Source organism: Sapajus apella, unplaced genomic scaffold (assembly GCF_009761245.1).
Source record: "Sapajus apella isolate SASKATOON/1434 unplaced genomic scaffold, GSC_monkey_1.0 scaffold124, whole genome shotgun sequence".
Classification (NCBI taxonomy): domain Eukaryota; kingdom Metazoa; phylum Chordata; class Mammalia; order Primates; family Cebidae; genus Sapajus; species Sapajus apella.
This window is the reverse complement of record NW_022437064.1, coordinates 2112233-2135924: the sequence shown is the minus strand read 5'-3', so window position 1 is coordinate 2135924 and position 23692 is coordinate 2112233. Positions and strand designations below refer to the sequence as shown.

Genomic DNA, 23692 nt, shown 5'->3' with positions numbered 1-23692 from the left:
TGACTCCAAATTCAATGAAGGCAGGGAACACGTGTGTTCTGTTCATTGGTGAATCTATGGTAAAAGATATTATTTGAATATTTGCTTTTAATGAATATACAGAAATAAAAATATGTAAAATGAAAATACAATATTATATTAGAATTGGGGCAAACTGAATTTTATTTTAGTATTTTGTTTTTTTTCAATGATTTCAATTTTATGTGCTATTATAAAAATAAAATAAATTTTTTCTATTCGTTTCTTTCAACAATCTGATGTCTGATAACCAAAGTCATGGTCCCAGTTCTGGCCAGACTTATATCTCATAGTCATTTTTCTGCACTGGGTGCAAAGATTTTTAAGTAGCTGTTGCCTGAACTGCTACACAAACCTGGTTTTGGTGCTCTCTCTCTCATCACTCCTATTTTCTCCTTCACCTGTTTGTCTTTCATCTATCGTGTTAACAGTGCAGGCTAATTTAAAAAATCAGTCCTCAATTTTGTGAGATTTTTTTCCAAATCAGCAACTTGAAGGCCTATTTCACTCCTAATAAGCTCAGTTATTACTTAATCCTATGCTTCTGTCACTAGCTCCAATCTCTTTCTCAGTTTCTAGGTCTCCTTTCTCAAATCCTGCTTGGGCATTTCTAGAATTACACGTGCCAGTTTTATTCAAACTCCTGCCTGTAGCAGAACTCAACTTTCTCCGAGAGCTGGTGACTTTTTTCATAAATGTTATCCGCCCTCCTAGGCCCCTAGGTTTGAACCATCAAATTCAGCTTTTGTTTCCTTTGCCCGTCTGTCTAAGACCTGTGGGTTCTACACTGTAAGTCTTTTGAATAGTTGCTTTTTAACGTTTTTCTTAACAATACTTTTGTTCAGATCTTGCCATTGCAACTTCAGACACTTTATTAAGTTCCTAAATTATATCCCTACTTATCCTTTGCTCATTTTACAAGCATTTATCTAAGCTTGAAAAAGTTCTTGCTTTTTCTCAAATACTGTTTTTTTATGTTACTCCTTTACTTACTAACTTCAGGTTAGGCTTCAACGTTGAACAGAACAAGAATCTCACTGCCACTTGTTCCTCAGAGCATATTTTCTTTTTGTGTCTAAATGGGATTTTTTTTTCTATTTTTCTATTAAAATTTAATATATTCCTTCTAAATTGACAAATATTATAGGATATAACATCATTTTTTTCAGATTGCGAACTTGGACTATAAGATGCTAAAACGAGTTGCTGAGAAATAATAATTACGGCACAAAAAGAGCTCTAAGCTAATGGTTCTTAGTACATGTGTTGCTAGATTCACAAAGTGATAGGAATTCCTAAGATTAAATCTTTAAACTTAATTTATTCACTCCATTTAGATTTTTAAATTAATCAAGACCATTTAGATTCTGTGACTATCTGAAAGTAATGATTTGGGGGTAATCCCTTTATGCTTGGGGTGCCAAGGCATTTCTACAAAGGAATTATTACTGTCAAATGCATTTTGCTAGGTCAAACATTCATCATGGCAAATAAATACAGTTTTGGTAGAACATAATATATCCATACCCTTAGAAAAGTATTCCTTGAGGACCAGGAAGATACTACATTAGTCACACTAATTCCCAACTTTGCACTTTAAGTTCCATACAACTTTTAACAGCTAGACAGAAATAGGAAGACACTCTGGAACCTGTGATACTAGATATGAAGAATTAGCTAATTTAAGACAGACTTTGGAAGATAATTTTCTGGTATACACTATAGATGGTTTTATAGAAGCATGCAAAAACACTGCTCTGATTCCATATTCACTTGCTTGTGGTTAACATTAGGATAGGCAAAGATGTTGATAAAGGATAAGGGTTCTACCATGTGGTTTGCTCTTTAGATGAGAGCAGACATATAAATTCTAATTTAATATTAAGTCTTTCCAGTGCAGCCTGAAACTATATTTGGCTTAAAATGTATTCACTTTATTATTTTTTCTTTCCTTTCTCATTCTACAGGATTTCAGTTTAACTTCCACAATTCTTTCTGGTGAGTGAGACTTATCACATATCACAGTCTCAAACATAATTTGTATTTTCTAAAAAAGTGATCTCAGTGCTTATGATTCTAGGACCCAAAAGAAAGTCCCAGATAAATAAATATTCCTAACTTTCAAAACTATCACTAGGTTTCTAATGCTTACTGTTACTTCAGACTTCCTAATTATAACAGTGAACAATAAAGAAACTCTTGTAATGAAGGTTGATTTCTATTAGCTATACTTTGGAATCACTTACTAACCCCTAGTCTGAAATGACTCTTCTTCATTAACATTATCTACCAAATGAGATACATATACTTGGATTTCTTTTTTCTCTAAAGTGTTCCAGTGAATAACAACCCTAAATTGAAACCAGACTATCATTTTATCATCCAAAATAAGAAGTAGAAACAGGAAACAAAGACCCTGATACATATAAATTAGGTCATCAAAAGACATTCACTGGCCTTAAACTGCTTCCAAACTTTACAAGATAACAGAAGTTTTTAATTTTATTTTCAACATAGAGGACCGCAGGCCAATTTAAAACAGCAATCTTTTTCCAGATGGCCTATCAAATTCCTTTATTTATAAGACAGAAGCTAAGGAGGGGAGAATCATGACATGGTTTCCATCCAGAAGCCTGTGTAAGCCAGAAGGCAATTATTGTCTGCTCAGATACACCTAATTTTTTTACAAGATAAAACACATTTCTTCTTAGACCATGTTAAAACAATTGAATGATATTGTTTCATATGCATTGACTTTCATTGCCAAATCTATTTCTTCATTTTATAGGATATTTTTATTTTACAGTGTACTTATGTATTATATTTATATTTTATTTTACAGTATATTTAACAGAACAAAAGCATATTACATTTGATTACTAGTGTGTGTGTGTGTATTTTTTAAAGCATCACACTGTGTGAATGAAAAAGATTTCAAACATTGTAAACACATATGGTGGAAAGTTTAAGAGCCTGATGACCAAGCAGACATTAGTTGAATACAGGCTCTGTGTCACTTCACTAGCTGGATGAACTTAGGTTTTCAACTTACTGAGTCTGGATCACTTTATATGTAAAATAAGGATAATAATAGTACATATATTGATAGGCTGTTTTGAATATGAAAGATAATATAAATTGCTTAGTAAATGTAACATAAACGATAGTTAATAACAAATCTTTTGTTGGCCAAAAGGTAAAATTAGTAAATTAAAGAACTAAGCTTGATCCCTAACACACAAGTGTTAGTTGCTGTCATCACCACTGACATCATCATTAATAGTAAAGGGGAATTGACAGATTCTGAAGGAAATGAGGAGCCTCTCCAATTGCTACAGGAGCTATGGACACTAAGAAGTCAAGCTGATAAGAAAAAAAGACAGTCATGGATTGTACAGGCATTATTATTACCTTTGACTTTTCCATTGACATTGGAGATGGAATTAAATATTAAGAAGGGCTTGATAAATGACTCATGAAGAGACAGCTCACTTAAAATAAGCAGCAATTTAAGGAAGAGTTTTATTTGCGTTTGGATGTCTTCTGATTTCTGCTTTGCCTTGCAGCCAACAAATAAAGAGCCTGGCAAGCAGCAGGAGAGAGCCAGCCCCAGGAAAGAGACAGGCTACAGGCAAAAAAGACAGGGTATGGCAATTGGAAATTTTATCCTAAGGTTGGAAATAATGTTACACACAAACACACACACTCACATACAGACACACTCAATATATGTTATCAATAAACAGTATTCCCAAAGAAAATCAGGAAGTCCTGAGAAGCTTTACAAATTATTCTTTGAGCATCTTTGAGCACTGTAACCCTAACCTTTTGAGGAAATCCAGTTCTGATGCCATGTTACGTAAAGTGCTAGGGCTCTTTCTGATTGCTCGTACTGAAATATATAATATCCTAAGTAGAACAGATTTTTTTTTTTTTGAGACAGAGTCTCAATCCGTCACCCAGCTTGGAGTGCAGTGGTGCAATCACGGCTCACAGCAACCTGTCTTCTGGTTTCACGCGACTCTTGTGCCTCAGCCTCCCAAGTAGCTGGAAATACAGATACGCACCACCACACCCACCTATTTTTTCTATTTTTAGTAGAGACGGGGTTTTGCCATGTTTGCCAGTCTGGTCTCCAACTCCTGACCTCAACTGATCTGCTTGCCTTGGCCTCCCAAAGTGCTGCGTTTATAGGTAAACTGTATTATTTAGGGAACGATGGCAAGAAAAATAAGTCTGTACCCAATCAGTACAGATGCAACTTTTTCCTGAATATTTTCAATCTGAGGTTGTTTGAATCCATGGATTGCAGAACCCTTGGAGACAAGGGCTGACTGTACTTCTGCTTTTTTTTTGAGACAGGATCTTGCTCTGTTACTCAGGTTGGCGTGTAGTGGTATGACCACGGCTCACTGTAGTCTCACCCTCTCGGGCTCAAGGAATCCTCACACTTTACTTTTTGAGTAGCTAAGATCACAAGCATGCATCACCACACATGGCTAATTTTTTGTAGAGATGAGTTCTCCCTATGTTTCCCAGGCTGATCTCCAAATCCTGGGCTCAATCTCCTGACTCAGCCTATCAAAGTGCTAGGAGCCACTGCATTTGGCCCCAACCGTACTTAAATGCAGTAAAGTTTGCTCTTATACTTTCCTTCTCTAAGTATATTTTTGTTAGTTTCCATTCATTTTTAGGTGCTTCTGTAAGGCTCAAGGTAATTTTCCCCTCCATCTTTAACCTCATAGATCTGTGCCCCTTGTAGAAAAAGCATACTCTTTGAGGGTAATTAAACACCAAATAATATCTTGAAAAACATCAAAAACTCTTCATAGTTTATTCATTACCACTTACTACAGAAAGAAGAAATACTGGGATTGACATAAATACCAATAGATAAATGCCTTTTTTCATAAACATCAAAATTTAAATATTTGACATGAATAACCCCATTAGAGGACATTTTAAAATTGCCTGGTAAAAGAAAAAATAATTGTACAGTAAGTGGTAATACTTGTTAGAAAACAAAGGATTACATTTGTATGAAAAAGCCAAAAGAAGTCACTTAGTGATATGAGTGACTAAAAGTCTATTAAAAGAGTTTACTACTTTAACAATGTTTTCAAAGTAATGAGAAAATTATATTTGTTTCTTATACTTTTAAAAAGTAAATAGAAAATAAATCATATCTTTCATTTTCAATTGTATACTATGTTTTAAACATAATCTAAATCTCAGAAATTTATTCTTAGGTTTAGCAATGAGACTCCAAGTAATTAGCAGGCAAATAGCATTAGCCCAAAGGCACAAAGGCTCAAGCCTCTTACCATCAAATCCATCTTCTTCTGACCCTAGTTCATCATCTGAGCAGATGTTGAGGACATTTACCAGCATCTCAGTCACTAAAGAGAGAAAGCAAAGGGAAAAGTCAAGCTTTTCTGTTATAACCTCAACTATCACAATGGGATTGTTAATGAGCAAACTGAACAATAGGATTTCTTATTTAGTTTGCATATAGGAGCAGTTCCAGTGAAAATCCAGATCATCAAAGACAACTGCCTTTGCAATTCTATGCAGATTTTATTAAACTATTAGCTCATGACTATGATACCGAATGATAATGTTTACCTGCTCTAGGTCAATAGACATTGACAAATCAAATATGTGGATGTGCATATACTAGAAATCGATAAAAGAGAAAATATATTTTTTTGAATTTTTATTATTTGCACAATGATAAGGCTTAATCAAGATCAAATTATAAACTTCTATTCAGTTAGGATGAAGAATGATGATTTTATTTTTTTATATTTTTAATCACCTAGAGAACGTCACACCATTACAGGTATGTTATAGGGTCTAGCCCTACTGGGTCTAGAGGGCATTCTCCATGGGTGTGAAGATGAGAGACTATAGAATTAAAGACACAGTACACGGAGATAAAGAGAAAAGTAGTTGGGCCCAGGGGTCCACGACCACCTAGTACGCAGAGTCCAATAGTGGCCCCGAGTGCCTGGACACTCTGACTTTTATTGGGTACAAAGCAGTGGGTAGGGAAAGCAGGGTGAGTTCAAGCAAATTACGTGTCTAAGGAACAAAGGGGCTGAGGCTTGCAAGTAGTGGAACAAGGGGCCCAGGGCTTGCAAGTAGCCGAAGCAGGGGGCAGCAAGATGCGTTAGTACTTTATATTATGCTTGCCAAGTAACAACAAAAGCTTCAAGAATTAGCTACTTCTTACTACCCTCAAAAGAGGAACCAGGTGCAGAAGTTGGAGTGAAAGCAGATACAGACTGTGGCCAATATAGCACAGCACCACATAGAGACAATTAAGCCATCAGGTAGCTGCAGGTTGGGCTGACTGATAACAGTCCTTCCACAAGAGCACTGGGGAGTGGAGTGTTCTCCAGCATGCCCAAAGACAGGAGATGTTCCCTTCCAAGGTCTGCTGAGTAGCAGGTGCTTCTCCAAGCACTGGCACTACCACAGAGATTTTAGATGGCCTCCAGAAACCCTTATGCGGGTGTGACAGAGGGCTTAGTTTCAGCATTCAACAGGTTATCTCTGCTGATCTCCACCAGTCGATGTTCAACAGGTATTAATGCTCTTGCCTGGTGGCCACATCCCATAGGGTCCCTTATCAGTCCCTAACCACAGCAACCTGAAGTTCCTACGTAATTATGCATAAAGTACATGAAGACTTTAATCAAGGCTTAATACTCTAAGACTAATATCAAATCACTCATGATACTTAATATTCAATAAGACTGATATCTAATCACTCATGACACTTATTCCTAGCTAGATTCTTCTTTCTATATTCTATTTATTAGACAGGAACTGGCTGGGGCTTCAGTCTCCTGCTTTGGCACTTAATGAGACTTTCCTTCCACAGCATGTGCTTTTGTGTTTAATACAAACTGTTGATTGATAAACCAATATATTTGAAGTATTTTTCAGAATACTAATTTTAAAAATATTTTTACAAATATCATTAAATTTGATCTTCAAAAATGCTTAAGAAATTAAACAGCTGCAGTTTAATCAGAAATTTACTTAATTGATTACAATAGGATTATATAAAAGTGCTGTACAGGCCGGGCGCAGTGGCTCAAGCCTGTAATCCCAGCACTTTGGGAGGCCGAGGTGGGTGGATCACGAGGTCAAGAAATCGAGACCATCCTGGCCAACATGGTGAAACCTTGTCTTTTCTAAAAATACAAAAAAAAAATTAGCTGGGCATGGTGGCACACGCCTGTAGTCCCAGCTACCTGGGAGGCTGAGGCAGGAGAATTGCTTAAACCTGGGAGGTGGAGGTTGCAGTGAGCGAGATTGCATCACTGTACTCCAGCCTGGCGCCTGGCGACACAGTAAGACTCTGTCTCAAACAAACAAACAAACAAAAAAACAAAAAACCCCCTGCTGTACAGAGGAAATTCGTACTGCATTATTTTTATACTACAAAGCATGCTATTTACATTTAACATTTTTTGAAATCAGACTGGGTTCTACCCCATGCAGGTGAAAAGAAGCCTGTCTATTTCTTCTTCAAGAGCTATTTTTTAAAGTAATATGCTATTTTAAAAAATGTCCTTCTAGAGTTGAAGATGTATGATAGAGAGTGAAACTTAAGTGGAGCCAACACTGATCCAGAGTTTGTTTAATTATCAAAACTGGATTTTGTGTACCAGCAGATTAATACGCTAATTTCTAATAAATGCCCCGAATTTTAATAATTAATAGAAACAACCCAAATAAAGGGTGTTCAAAAGTGCCCCATAGTTGTCAGAATTCACACCATTTCCGTTTGCAGCCAACAGATGACACTATTCCGGTTTGATCAGTGCAAGAAAGTTGCAATAGGGAGTAGTACTGGGAATGTTTATTGGAGATTATAAAAAATTTACTCCTGATTATTTCGATATCCAAAGGGAAGAATTCTTAGCTGACAATTCATAGCTTGACTGGTTTAATCATTTTAAGGCATTTAAAGGAGAAACAATTACTATAGGGTTTCAGAAAAATGTTTAGCTTTTCTCTGAAACTCCTCATAAGACATCATTACTCTGAAACTTAGGGGAACACTTATCTTTTTGACAAGGCCCATTCACCTTCTCATGCAAAGGATGAAAAGATGCATGAGAGTCAATCTGTGAATTATTGTTAGGCATCCTGAATGAAAAACAATTGGTGCAGGCATTTCCTCAACATTTTTGTTGAGGTTTAGGTCAACATATAAAAGCAAAAGGAAGGGGGCAGAAGGAAGGGAGGAAGAAAGTTAATAAGCAACTTTTTAAATGTAAATTTGTCTCCTGTACTGTACCTTATAATGCACTAATGCCTACTACATTTTTGATGAACTACTTTGTTGTTGTTGTAAATGTTGTTCTTCATACTATTGTAGCCATTAAGCACTGTCGTACAATACTTTATTAACATCAGAGATGTAAGGAAAGCATGGCTATCCTAATCTTTTAATTTGGCAGATAATTTGTAAAATGAAATAGTTCTTTGGGATTATAGTACAAAGGGGTAAGGAAAAAGGGTAGACATTACCTGAAACCAGGTAAAGCTGTATTTCCATTATTTTTTAAAGAGGTGTATTATTCTAATAAGATGGTATAAATTTACTACATAGTTCTACTGTTTTTTTTTTTTTTTTTTTTTTTTTTGCTTTCCCCTAATTCACCCATTTCTTTTTTTTTTTTTTTGGGACGGAGTTTCGCTTGTTACCCAGGCTGGAGTGCAATGGCGCAATCTCGGCTCACCGCAACCTCTGCCTCCTGGGTTCAGGCAATTCTCCTGCCTCAACCTCCTGAGTAGCTGGGATTACAGGCACGCGCCACCATGCCCAGCTAATTTTTTGTATTTTTAGTAGAGACGGGGTTTCACCGTGTTGACCAGGATGGTCTCGATCTCTTGACCTCGTGATCCACCCGCCTCTGCCTCCCAAAGTGCTGGGATTACAGGCTTGAGCCACTGCGCCCGGCACACTTGCACTTCTAAATATTTAACATCTTTCATTGTACAACTTATGAATTTTATTGGCTGGGCCAAAGTTCTTCTCTTTCTAAATGTTTAATCTCCTTTCTTTCCTTCCTATACTATTTTAATAAGAACGTTTCAGGATTCCACAACATACCTTTTTCCCCAACAAATGGCAGGGACCAAGTAAAAACATCCATGAAATTTGGAAGCCAGTATGGATGAGGAGAACAGTTGAATTGCCTGATATTCATAACGTTGTTCTCATACTTCAATACTGCAGCTAAAAAAAAAACCAAAAAAGGATGTTAGATACGCAGAACATATTTCTGCTTCTATATATGGCTTTAGCTCATCAAGAAAATTCAGCTAATCGACTGAAGTTCCAAAACATCCAGGCTCATACCTGAGGCATCTCAGAATGCTTACACAACTTATCGACTTAAGCCTTACTCAGTGTAACCTATAAACACACAATATATGAATACTTTATATGGAATTGTATAACAAATTGAAAAATATTTATACAAAATAGTTAATCCAGTCTGCTGGAACTGTATCAAGGAATTGTATCTAGTTTCCCTTTCAGCTAAGAATACTTTAGTCTTAAAGTCTGATATCTAATGACACTAATAAAAGTGGCACAGCTAAGTTTGACACAATAATCTCCTCAAATAGTTTAACTACATTTATTTTAAAAAAATAAAACTTCTTCCAGTAGAACTCCCAATAGCTGTACAAAATAGTTTAAGTTAGATTGGTTTATTTTTAATGTTTATTTTATTTTTTAAAATTAACATAATAATTGTATATACTCATGGGGTACATAGTGATGTTTTGATACATATAATGCATAGTAATCAGATCAGGGTAATTACCTATATATTAAATACAATCTCAGACATTTGTCATTTCTTTGTGTTTGGAACATTCAATATTCTCCTTCTAGCTATTTGAAATTATAATCTATTATTGTTAACTATAGTTGCCCTATGGTAGATTGCTTTCTTGGCTTAATAAAATAAAATGTTTGGATTGAATCCCACATAAAATAATGTGCTTCCATCTGACTCTATCCTTGATTTCTGAGAAAACAAATCTGCATGCTTCATGTCTCTGTGAGTACTTTCAATAAAGGAAAAGTCACCTGTTTTAATGGGGTCACCTATTCTATGAATAGATAATTTTAAGTTGCAGGAAATTTTCAGGTTGAGTTTAAACCTGCCTTTACCAGTCACTGACCATGATTTCGCTATGAGTATCATATTTAATATTTAAAAGGCTGTCATTCTGCTTCTGAATGACAGCCTTTTAAATATTAAATACGATAAGCATACCTTCTTGGGCTTTGGCAAGGTTTCATTTTTCTTATGTATTCAGGGGATGATTAGTATTACATTAGAAGACAGTAACAGATTATACATGATATCAAATGATCTTTTCTTGTTTATATTAAAGGGTTAAAAATACAGAAAAACTAATCATTTTTTTACTTTTTTTGCTTTTACTCAGAAAATATGCTCAGCAGTTGGAGAAACATCTTGGTATTTGCCTTACAATCTTTCTCAAGCAAATTATTTTGATTCTCTTTCACCCTCTTTAATATGACATTGCTTCTTGATGCTTTAGCTCAGCATGTTCGGCCTATTCTGAATGCATGCCAGATTGGCAATGTCTCTGTTAAAATGTGGCCCAGAATTGATATAATCTTCTAGGCCGGTTTGAACAGTGCAGAGTATGGGGAGAATATATCGTTTTTTGTGGTGTGGATACTATATATATACCATATTGTAACCTAACAACATGTTGATGTTTTTAGCAGCCTGCATTTAACTAAATTCGGACTTGTGAATGGTAAGGCCTTTACTTTGAGTTATTATTTCCGGCTGACCAACATGGTTCCAGGGAACATATAATCACAGACACCCTGGGGACAAGAAATGTAGATAGTGTAGGCAATACTGATACGAAGAAGAGGATGACTACATCCTCTTCTTCCCGTGGAATACTAAAACTCCTGCATATATTTCTGTAAACCCATTCCCTTTTATATTGTTTTATCATTTATGCAATAAGGATACATTTACATGATATTAAAAACAAGCAAAATAAAAAAATCAAGGTAAGCTACCACATCAATACTTTTGATCTTCAGTATGAGAAAGGTGAAGTATTTCCCATCTTTGCTAAGTGCTTCCAGAGCTCTAGCTCCTGTAAAAGGTTTTTACTATTTTGCAACACTGAATATTCACAGCAGAAATGCATCCTCATATCTTCAGATGAATCTTTAAGGCTCTAAATTGTCTTTTTGAAGAGTAATTTCTCCTCTAAATTTCCTCACTTTTTATTAACCTTAGGCTGGTGATGTAGCAGAAGGAAGGAAAGTAAATATTGTAATTAACAGTGCCCTGGAGAAAAGAGAGAGGCTTTATATAACAATCTGCACAACAAATCTCAGAAGCAGGTGTGACTGCCCTTATGTTACAAAGGAGTTGTGGTTGAGAAATGGAGAAACTTGCTCAAGATCACGCAACCAGTAACTGGCGGATCTCACTCATTATTTAAACTCAGGTTTTTCTGACACCAAATTCATTCCCTTTCCATCATTCCCTGCTGTCTCTCATAAATTATAAATGTATGAATTCTAGTTCTAGCTGTTATAATAATTTAACTATGAACATGGATTTCATAATTAAAGAGGTTTTAGCTTTTGCCAAAATACATGTTTGAGTGAAACAGGATGCAATTCACAAGCAAGGGTAAGGCTCATTCAACAGATAAAACAGAAGTTCAGTTTTGTAGCTAGTGAGATAAAAGTATTTATTTATTTGACCTTGGCTCGACACAATTTACTTGAGTACCTACTAATAAAGCAAACTGTTTTCAGATTTTATTTTCATTTATTTACTGAGTATCTGATATACGCAAGGCATTATGTGTGGCCCTTTACAAACATAATTACAAATCTTCACAATATTCCTCAAAAGTGGTTCTTATCATTTACATTTGGAAAATAAGCGAACAGAGAGGTTATCTACACACAGTCACTTAGGAAGAAGCAAATCTCACTTTTGGCCTGAGTCTAAAGTCCCTGATCCTTCTAGTACAACATAATATACTCATCCTAACAGTATAAATCATTCAGTGTCTATCAAGTTTTGGACACAAATTCTTTCTCCTTCCATGTTTAATCTCTTTAAAGAAGAGCACAGGACTGGAAAGCTAGGAAGCCAGACTGCAAGATGGATTCTGTCACTAATTATTCCCCAGACTAAGGTACATAATGTCTTTAAGTTAGGTCTCAGTTATCTAACTATGTGGGTTTACAGATAATTTATAAAATCTCTTCCTGATCTGAATGATGTTAACAAACTTCATTGTTAACAATGAAAGAGCTCATCACTAATGCAATGAATAATATTCTCAGTAATTCTACAGGCTATAAATATAATTTTTTCTTATTTTTTTTTCTAGGTCAAAAAAAATCCTAAAATTGAAAAATTTTAGGATTGTTTTTGACCTAGAAAAAAAATAAGAAATTACACCAATATGTGTCCCTTTTTCTTTAGCAACATATTTATGCAAAAATGCTTTTTGAATAACCTTACATTAGTAAGTTACTCAAAATTCTGATATTTTTGTAAAATAAATATATAACACAAAAATACATGAGAGAAAAAAAAAAAACTAAAACAGTCCAAAATATCTGCAGTCACGAAATTCACAGTTAACGTTTCATCTTCCACCTCCCACATCCTCCGCCCCTGCCACCTGCCTCCGACTGTCATTGGAATTACAAAACTCAACTGGAGCCCTAACAGCGTGCTCTTCTCTGAAGTACTTGAAAGACATTTATCTCCAGTACAATATAAATAATACAAATAGTTGTACTTCAAGAATCACTCAAGACCACCTCCTGAGACCTTGTCTGAAAAAAAAAGAACAAAAGTCTACCACCAAGGAGCTCCTTTATTCTACTGACAATTCCACATGACCTCTTGTCACTTAACAATTGTAACAGAGAGACTGTGACATACATGCAGGCTTTACATTATTAACCATCATTCAGAGCACACCAGACACTACAGAAATAAATGCTCTTCTCTTGTACCTGCAGGTATGAAGAACAGCTGGAAGGAAATTTGGTATAATGAAAAGAATACTAAATCCACAAATCTGGAAGCCTGACTGCCAGCTCTTTTTCTGATGTCAAAATTACCATCTTAAAGTTACGCAATCCAATCATTTTTAAAGTACCTATAGAACCCTGTGTTCAAAGGCATGCTGTAAAAAGATGTAAAGTTAGTAATCAAGGGCCTGCTCTTATTTGGTGAATGGGGAAGGGGGACTGGACTTCGATTATTTCCAATAACACAACTGGTCCCCTGTACATAGTGAAATCCAAGGAAGAGGATCTTTATCTTAATCCACTGCTCTCTTTACCAAGCCATGCACTAAGTTGCCTGACCATATCCAAATCTGTAAAACAAGGAGTCTTTCTATCTTTAATTTGAAATTTGGATGAGACTAAAACAACAACAACAACAAGTATTTCATAAAAACTTGAAAACATTTCCAACGTGCTCTGTACAATTTTCTTCAACCCAGGAAAACTGGAGACAAAGCAATGAATGACAAGAATAGAAAGATCAAAAGAAACCTTCTAATAAAAGACCAGCTATCAAAATATGGCAAACGAGTGGTATTAACTAGTCCACCAAACCATACATGGGCTCAGCACTTTTCAAGTGGGTGTCCAGAGGAATACAGAGTTCTTTTTCTGAAAAACCTGTAACTGTAACGCTTCCAACGTACCTCGGCATTCTTCACACCACTTGTCCTGATTTTAAGACGGGGGAGAAGGGGTCAAAAGAATGGAATATGACTTGAATTTTATTCCTGTTCTCTCCCTTTTGCTAATATCTTTCTCTCCTTATCTCTAATTGACCATCCTCTTCCACTTTCAGAAGATGGAAAAGAGAGAGAGAAAAGAAAAGAAGATGGGAAGGAATCAAATGGGGGCATACCAGAATCATAATCCATCCAGAAATAGCAAAAACACAAAGAAATTGCATAATAGACCCAGGATGTTTTTTCCTTCCAATTCTTCCACCCGCAGATGCCCTAGCAGAAAAACTAGCATCAGTGTGTTCTTTTGGCAAAGTCCTACCATCACGAAAGGAGGCATAATGCCTTGGTGGATACAATTCCTGAAGTAGGACCCATAATGTTCTATGGCGGCATTTTTAGATTATGCCAGTATGCTGCATGCAAGGGGTTTATTAAATTCTGGGAGCCATGCTACTTAGTTATTATTTTTTTTAATCTGTATTTTGTCATAAAGATTACATTTTTGGTGTAAAATTTTCATTTAAGATAGTATGAATACGTACATATATATATTCAAATATATGCATACTTTTCTGTAGTATATAACATATATGAACAGTCTATAATTCCTTCCATTTTAAAATTTGTCTTCTAACTTCCACCTCCTTTTTTCAATGTCCTAGCTCTTGCTAGATGAACTGTCTTAAAAGACTCTTTTAAATATGATTAATAACTTAAAGGGAAATGTACTAATTCATGATGGTTACAGTATTTATTTGGTGAGCAAGGACTGCACTCATAACTCACTATTACTCTGTAGATCATAAGCTTAAGTGAAAACTATGTGTTCAAGTTACTTATGAAGCTAGATTTCAAGCCTTAAATTTTTAGGTAATTTAAGAATGATATTCTTCAGTAGGAGAAAGCTAATGTTTATATTGTTTGATCCAGTACCTAAAATAAGGTCTTTCACAAGCAGATTTTCAGTTAGTTCCATGTAATGACTAAATTTTTCTTTACTTATTTTTCAAGAGATAGGGTCTTGCTCTGTTGCTCAGGCTGGAATGCAATGGCACTATCATAGCTAACTCCAACTTTGAACTCCTGCGCTCAAGTGATCTTCCCACTTCAGCCTTTCAAGTAGCTGGGATTACAGGCATATGCCACCATATAGGCATATGTCTGGCTCATAATGACTAAGTTTCAGCTAATCTGAAATATTTTCTTATTAGTAGATACTAACAGTAGGTATACATGACTTACTTGAAGCTATGAGATAATTATTTTGTATGTATCAAGGTCACACATGTATGTTACTATATAATCACTTTATATCCATTCTAGCCCTTGATCCACTCCTCTTACTAGGTAGAAATGGAAATATATTCTCAACCTCTATATACCTTCTATACCTTGTACATGCATCTTTCATAGTACTTACAACACCTTTTCTTAACTTTGTTCCAAGTCTCCTAAATAAAATATTCATATTATCTCACCTACATGACGGGCAGCGATGACACTAGATATTTCTGTGAAACAATATAAGCTAATATTATTAGGTGCATGTGTGCATGTATGTGTACCATTGAGCAACGCAGTTTTGAACCTCACAGGTCCACTTATATGCAGATTTTCTTCTGCTTCTGCCACCCATGAGACAGCAAGACCAACCCCTCTTCTTTTTCCTCAGCCTGCTCACCATGAAGATGACAAGGATGAAAACTTTTGTGATAATCCACTTCCATTTAATAAATAGTAAATATATTTTCTCTTGCTTATGATTTCCTTCAGAACATTTTTCCTCTAGATTTTGTGTATTATATACAGTAAGAATACAGAATATAATATACATAACATACAAAATATGTGTTAACTGACTGTGTTATCAGGAAGGCCCTGGGCAACAGTAGGCTATTAATAGTTAAGTTTTTGGTGAATCAAAGTTATATGTAGATTTTTGACTGCAGTGGGCGTTGGCACCCCTACCTAACCCCTGTGTTGTTTCCATTCTTAATAGAGGATTAGAAAATTATTAACCAGGTTATTATTCATATATAGAATCTTGGGTAAAGTAAGTGGAAGGATGATGATAGAAGGAATGAGGGAGGCATAGGCCCCTTTTTATTCTTTTATAGTGTTATGTATCATATCTGGTATATGGCTAATGCTTAATTGTGTTGGTTAAAGAAAAGACCTAAGGAGGAAAATAGAAAATGGGAAAAGAAGAGGGAAAAAGAGAGGAAGGAAACACAAAACATCTAACTAATCAGGATACTAAAAACATAACAAAATATAAACAGAAATCTGAAAAGAACAAAAGAATTTAGGTAAAAAGCAATGTATCACCTCAAAGGTTAAACTGCTTTAAAATTGTAAGAGAATATAAATTAGAGAAGAGTGGAAATGATACTGGTTCTGTCACATCGCAACTATATGACCTTCGGTAAATATTTCTCCTTATTTAGGTTTTACCTTCCAAACTTGTAAAATAGGAATAATAATGCCTGTTCTCTCATTTTTAAAGTATAAAGATCAAATAATCCAACTGCTAAGAATGGGGCAGGAAAAATAAATAAAATAATATATGTGATTAACATTCATGATAATATAAACAATCAGATGAAATATTTTGTCCATGAAAAACGTAAAGTATTATGTCTATTTCAAATTCCTCAAGGAGGGCATGGATATCTATTTTAAATAGTTTGTCATTTTATAATCCCCACCTAATGTGTTATACCTACATACTAGGATACAGAGAATTTGGAGCCGATAATTGATCTTTGTAAGTAGCTCAAGTCCAGTTAAACATTGTAAATCATTTCTAACATTACAATTTTGCATCGAATATTTGAATTTCTTCTAGCAAATTCCTTTCTGTTAATAAGAATCACTGGCAATTATCAATTCCTTAACAGTTTCAGCTAGTGAATTCATTTATGTTCTAATCCATATTATGATAATGCTAAAGTGAGGCTTAAGCAAACCTAGACTAAAAACAGACTTAGCTGAAGCTTTAAGCTACTGGAGGAGATGGCACAGGCACAGTAAACATTGTGCCTTCGCCTTGTTCTCATTTACTGCAGCTCCAAATGCCTAGTAAGGGTAGCTGTACTCTCCTGGGGGGTATTCTGAAACTGCTGTTATCTCAACACATTTATAGAAGACCCTTTTCAATTTCAAGCTTGGACTTTGTATCAAGTTTTGAGCTATAGCTTGCAATGATTCTAGGTTATCTTCAAGATATCCTTGGCACTGAGTTAGTATTCGTTCCTACACCTCATATCAACATTGTTTTCCATGGAAATAACGTCATGGAAGACTTTTGGACGCTGCGAGAGTAAAATCTAAGCGTCTCTTGCAGGTCTAGAATACCTAGATAATGAATAGCAAGTGACAACCCATTAATTGAAGTTTTCAACATTCCTCAGATTGTTAGTTTTTCCCTTGTTGAATGTTTTACAGAGAACGAAATTTCTAAAGAGGTAGGTTTTAGTTCAACTGAAGAATCAATTAACCATCCGGGCTATCAGGATGGATTCCTTGATTGACCCTTTTCAGATGGTAACAGAAGAGCACTTGGCAATGAATCTGTATGGAGGATTCAGCATTGAATTCTCCTTTGTTCCCTGGCAAGGTCTTTCATAACTTTGACATATGAAATCCTGTAATTCTATAACCAAAGCTTGGTGAAAAGCAAGAATTACCTTACACACTGTGTCTTACTTTGCTGAGGTTTCAAAATAACTACTTAGCTAAATTTACAATTAGAGAGTAGTGATTTTTAAGAAGTCAAGAAGGTCATTTGTTGGCCAAGATACATAAATTATGGGAAGATTAGTTCAATTAAAACATATAGTACAAGGAATCTTTCAATATTCAATTTTTTTTTTTTTTTTTTTGAGATGAAGTCTTGCTCTGTCATCACCCAGGCTACAGTGCAGTGGCACAATCTTGGCTTACTGCAGCCTCCACCTCCTGGGTTCAAGGGATTCTCCTGCCTTAGCCTCCCAAGTAGCTGGGATTACAGACACCCGCCACCATGCCCAGATAATTTTTGTATTTTTAGTAGAGATGAGGTTTCGCTATCTTGGCCAGGCCGGTCTCAAACTCCTGACCTCGTGATCCACCTGCATCGGCCTCCCAAAGTTCTGGGATTACAGGCCTGAACCAGCCTGCCCAGCCTTTATCTTAAATCTTAATGGGATAGTTTATATTTTATCCTCCCTTCCATTTATTAAAAGTTTAAATGTGAGCAGGTGACTACTGAATTAAAACTAATCTATTTAGAAAGTGGCCTCTAGCAATGACACTTTCACAGTGGAGCTGAATAAAAAAAAGCAAAAGTGCTTTAGGGAATAGATTTTAAAAGGAGAAATAAATTATTCATTTTAGAAAAATGTAGAAGGTATTCTAACATCATTCTTTTAATAATGCATATATTTGGATGTATAACATTCATGTAATTTTAAAGTGATAACAAATGACTCTTCATTTCAAAAGCTTTCTTTTCTTATTGAAGAATGGTTAGAGTCACCTAAACATAATGGAACCATGAGGTGAAGAGTGGCTTAGTGCAAACATTATTCGCAAACATTTCACAAAAAAAAGCTAAGGCAGAAGAGGATAGACAGAGGTTAATGTGTGGGCTCTGCAGTCAGTTTGCTGAGTTTCAATCTCAGTGCTTTCTGGTACCAGCTTGTGTACCAGAAAAATATGCAGTTCCTCTGTGCCCTAGATTTTCATCAATAAAATCAAGATGATACAGTAATTCACAGGGCTGTTGAAAGACTAAATGCATTTATACACATAAACTCTTTGAGCAGTGTCTGGGACATAATATGTGCTCAGAAAATGTTAGTTATTATTATATGCTATTCATAGGGACAAAGTAATTACCATAGGTGTAGTATGCTATCACAACTCAAGGGACATTTTTACATTTGCTAAATATATTACCAACCTAAGACTTTAAAAAATATATATCTAACTATATCACTCAAGGTGACAATGATAATGAAAATGGTAAATAAAATGAGTATCACAATTGGATTAATTACACATGTTGAATCTTGGACATAAAATGTAATGAGAGAAGACATTCTATTGAAACCTCTCTGCAGTGAATTTTAACCATTCATCTCAGAGGGGTGATTTTCTGAAAACCAATCAAAACTTCCTACCCTTGTGTTCTCTTCAGCCTGAAATGTTTATGTAAATTTCTTTTCTACCACCTTGTATTGATAATACAAGAATACTAAAAGGTTTTGTTTATAGTTTCTGCTTTATTCCTTCATGTAAATTCTTGTATTTCATACCATTTCTCAGTGAACTCTCATAGGCTTAATAATCATTATGAAAAAATTATCTTTCTAGTGTGTCTAATTCTATCATACATATATGGCTTTAAGAAACTTTATCAAATAAATGAAGGAATAAATTAGGGGTTGGAGGATGTCTTACTTATTGTTTTGCTTTAGTCAACACACAAAAATAAAATAACTTTGGCCTACAATTATTAGAAAGTACCAAATACACTGCCCTGACTGTATGTTTACATTTCCTGAGCACGTGGGCAAACACGTGCTCAGGACCCATTAAGAGTATCTTCAGGTTTCAAATGATGGCAAGAAAAAAGTACATGCTGGGAAAACTGTTGTTATGGGGCAAAGTCTCTGGATTAATTTTATCCAATTTGTAAAGCAACTAGTGATCATATTTAACCTGTGGTTGTAAAGATACCAGCAAAACGCTTTAAACGTCAATGTGAAAAGTCATGTCCATGCTTAAGACAAGCCTCAGGCTCGCAGAAACAGATCCATGAGAACAGTATGAGGGAAACAGCCTCCATGATTCAATTATCTCCACCTGGCCCTGCCCTAAACACGTAGGGATTATTACAATTCAAGGTGAGATTTGGGTGGGGACACAGCCAAACCATATCAGATGTTTTCCATGTGCATCTTATAAAACCAATTTTCCATCTCTCTCTTCCTTAACTACTTCAATATTGAATTGGTTTACTTCTTGGTTATCATTTAAATGTTTGGTCTTGATTACTAAATTAGTTTGGTTGCCATTAGATTTTTTTCTAAAATCCAAAATAATTTTCATTTAACAAATTTCCTTAATTTTACTGGCAGTAGTGTTTACTGGAACTGAGTTACATACCTCTTGTACATATGTTTGTATTTCTCTACATATATATCATAGATTTAACCACTCATCCAATAATCTATCCATCCAGCAACCCATCTGAACTACAGAGAACTTGTACCACATGGAAACCTACTGTCATTTACTTTAGACTCTTTTGAACCACAGGTGTACCTCTACAGTGAAAACAAACTTAAGTGTTTACATCAAGGTATAAAATACATTTTTCCTGAGGTTCATTACAATTTTTGGTCAAACTGAGTTGTTCAAGCCACTGTTCACATCTGCCACTCTATTTCTCAATCCAGAGAGATTTTACTCTCACTGATTGCTTAAATGTCACTTCCCCAATTAATCCCCATAGAATAATTACCACTCTCATATCACACCAGTCTTTTCTTTGCAGCTTTTTCCAAATACATATAAGTAACTGTTGGTGGAATTATTTATTTAATGTCTATCACACTACCAGATTATTGAGCACACTAGAGCAAAGACTATGTCTGTGTTGTTTCATTTATACCCCCAACACCTAGCACGGTGCATGGTATATAGCAATACAAATTTACTGTGCTGGTGAGTGAGTAGCATTAAAATCATTTTATGGGGGCAAATAATTTTCTAAAATATTGAAGCTATGTGTCATTACTGTAATTTTCATCTGATTAGTGTATTTGAGTAACTAAGAAATAGTTTTTCCTTTGGGTCTACAGATTCACAGAAGAAAATTCAACAATTCAAATATGCAAAATGCTCTGCAAATGTTTAACTCCAATTTAGAAAGGGCATCAGAACTGGTTATAGGGCTAATTTAAAGTGATATAAGGATCTATGGGTCAATATCAATAGGGTACTTTTGGTCACTGTCTTGCTGTTAATTCTCCAAAAAAAATGCTTAAATCAATGCATGTATTGACTGCCTACCACAGTCAAGGCATGAAACCTGGCTTTACAATGTGCATCAAAAAGCCTCATGTTTCAAACTAATTATAATCTCATTGGGAAGTAACAAGAACGCATGGAAAAGCTAACAAGAAAAAAGTAAACAATAAATACAGGAGAAAATGATTTGCATGGCAGACGTTCAGACAAGGACCACCAACAGAAGTCTTTATGGAAACACAGACTAGACTGGGTCTAGTCCATTTAGACAGGCAGAAGGATGAGACAAATATTTCGGACAGAAATAAGTATGTAGGCAAAAAAGTGAAAAAAAAAAAAAGAGAGAAAATGTCAAAAGTTGCTTAGGGCAATAAGGTTTACCTCAAGTGAAGCAGAAAGGTGATAATGGTAGATTGAGGCATATAGTGAAATTATAAATAAGAAACTGAGGAGTAAGGGTATTTTCCTGCCAGCTTCTGTTAGCTTCCTACACTAACATGTAGCAAAATAATAACAACATAAAATATCCAGTGATAATAACATCTTAATATTGCACAGCATTTTGTTTCAAAGCGATTTCACGTAATATTCACAAACATTTTTTCTCATCTCATAGTGATGCCACTGCATGTCCAATAAATTTAAATGAATTAGTTGCTTAATGGCAGAGCTGTGATTCAAACCTATATCTTTTGCTATGGCATCTTGCAGAGCTGTCAGAGTGAAGATACGGAAGCAGCGAGACAGGCAAGAAGACAGCGCAGACTGCAAAGGATGAGAGCTGAATGAACTAATGTGGGCTATACCAAGAGATAGAACATTTAGTTCTCATAACTTTCTGAATGCTATGTTAGATATAGGGAACTCCAAGTTTCTTTTCAAAGAATCAGTATGTCAGTGTGCTCAGCTCTCTTATTCTTTAATTCTCCATTTTAAAGTTTAACTTCCTTATGGTTTCAGTAAACAACCTTATCCACCAGTTCTAATCAGCAGTTCCCATCTGTTCCCCCAGTCCCCTGCTCCATCCTGACACATCCTGGTTACCTGCTCTGGTCATCTGCTTCAGTCACCTGCTTTGACCTGAGTCACCTCTGGTTACCTGCTCTGACCTGTCCTATAACTGTCCTTCCCACCAAACTACCCACTCTGGCTGGTACCCCTGCTCTTTTTAAAATATCCAATCAGAATTAGCCTAGATCGTGCAGTCTAACCCTAGCTAACAGGGGAATGACACAGCAGTAGGGGCTACCTGCATCAGGAATAAGAACCCCTGTCCCTCCTTGTCCAGGTGTGCACTTGTCATTGCTCCATCTGTGAGATGCATCCATCTATAGGAGTAAATTGCTTTGCTGAGGAAATCTATATTTGAATGCTACTTCTTTTGAAGCACTGAAAATTTACATATAACACTATTTATTAATTGTAGGTAAGTATGAACTACTAATCAGAATTATTGGACATTTACATATGAATCTAATCACAACTATTATTGGTTTTAGGATGGCAAGACTAAATCTATTTTCCTTATTCTTTCATTTTGCCAGAGAGTATTACTTCTGTCTTAAGTTGCAGGAGCTTCAAGAATCAAATCATACTATAACTATTAGGTTATAATTCCACAGTATTTTAGTATCATCTGTTTTTAACAATCAAATGGTTAACTCAGATTCTTGACAGCTATTTTCCATTGATTGGGTTTTGAAGGTGCTTGCAACCCAAGTTTATTACATTGCTTTTAAAAATTCTAGTTAACATCAATTTTATTCAAATACAGTAATCCTTACTTTAGCAGTGAATAATTGACTCCCACCCCCACATACTGTATACACTGTTAGCATAATAGCTTTGAAATGCTTCAGAAATTTTATATAAAATTCTTTTGAAATTTTGCTTAAACTGAAGAATACATCCTTCTCTTCCCTATCATTTTATCTTTTTCTCTCAGGAGAATATTTTCTGTTATGAAAAGGCTCCCAAAATGAAACACTTCTACCCCTTTTCCGTCTATCCTAAAGATGGTGATCTACCCCAAAGGCAAGAGAACACAGTGAAAGAACTACAAAATCTCAAAGTCACTGATGTACTGGTATTTTTTTTTTTTTTAAAGTTCCAACCTTGTTAAACCATACAAAGAGAAGCAATACACACCTTATTTGAGAAATAGGTACCGGTCTCAAGCAAAACTGCATTACCTAGCATTATGATGAATCGAAAGGTTCTAAGTCTGTTTTTGTGGGGTAAAATCCCAATTTTATTCCTTTTTTACTGTTTTGGTTTTCTTTTTTAGAGATTGCTGGTAAACTTGTAAGTACAGTACATGCTATTTAGTAATCACTGTCTGGCAAGAAAATGACTTTTAGGGACATTTCCTTCCCTCAGTTTAATAGTAAAAAATCTTAATGCCATAGAACAATATAAACCTGTGTTTCAAAAAAATATATAAAAGTATATGTTATGTACTTTGGTAAATTACAGGATCATGGTGGGACTGGGATATGCAATATGACTTACTAAATTCTTGCATTCCTGCAGGTATCTCAGGGCCTTCCCTGTGCAAGACTGAGAATCCTCATCCAGTCAAAGAGATTAGCTTTTATGGGTTGTATACAATAAGTGTTTACTGTTTTAAAAATATTCATTGGCCTTGATACTATTTATTTCTCTTTCTAATAAAACATTCACTATTCTTTAGCATCCAGATCAGATTTTAACTTAAGGCTTTCTCTGACCATTCTAGAAAATTATCCCTTACCAAATATATTTAGTGTTTGACTCTCTTTGTTTATACTATTGGGTCTTATATTATTAATTAAATCACCCAAAT

General features: G+C 35.2%; 1 protein-coding gene across 3 annotated transcripts in view; it reads right to left on the bottom strand.

The window, feature by feature from the left end:
* PPP3CA (protein phosphatase 3 catalytic subunit alpha) overlaps positions 1 to 23692 on the bottom strand; it is a 317032-nt gene that overhangs the window by 27131 nt on the left and 266209 nt on the right. For all 3 annotated transcript variants that reach the window (XM_032261606.1, XM_032261604.1, XM_032261605.1), the window contains exons 9-10: positions 9155 to 9280; positions 5343 to 5417 (exon numbers count right to left, since the gene is read on the bottom strand). In XM_032261606.1, the coding sequence (XP_032117497.1) occupies positions 5343 to 5417; positions 9155 to 9280 (201 nt within the window). The remainder of the gene's footprint in view (positions 1 to 5342; positions 5418 to 9154; positions 9281 to 23692) is intronic.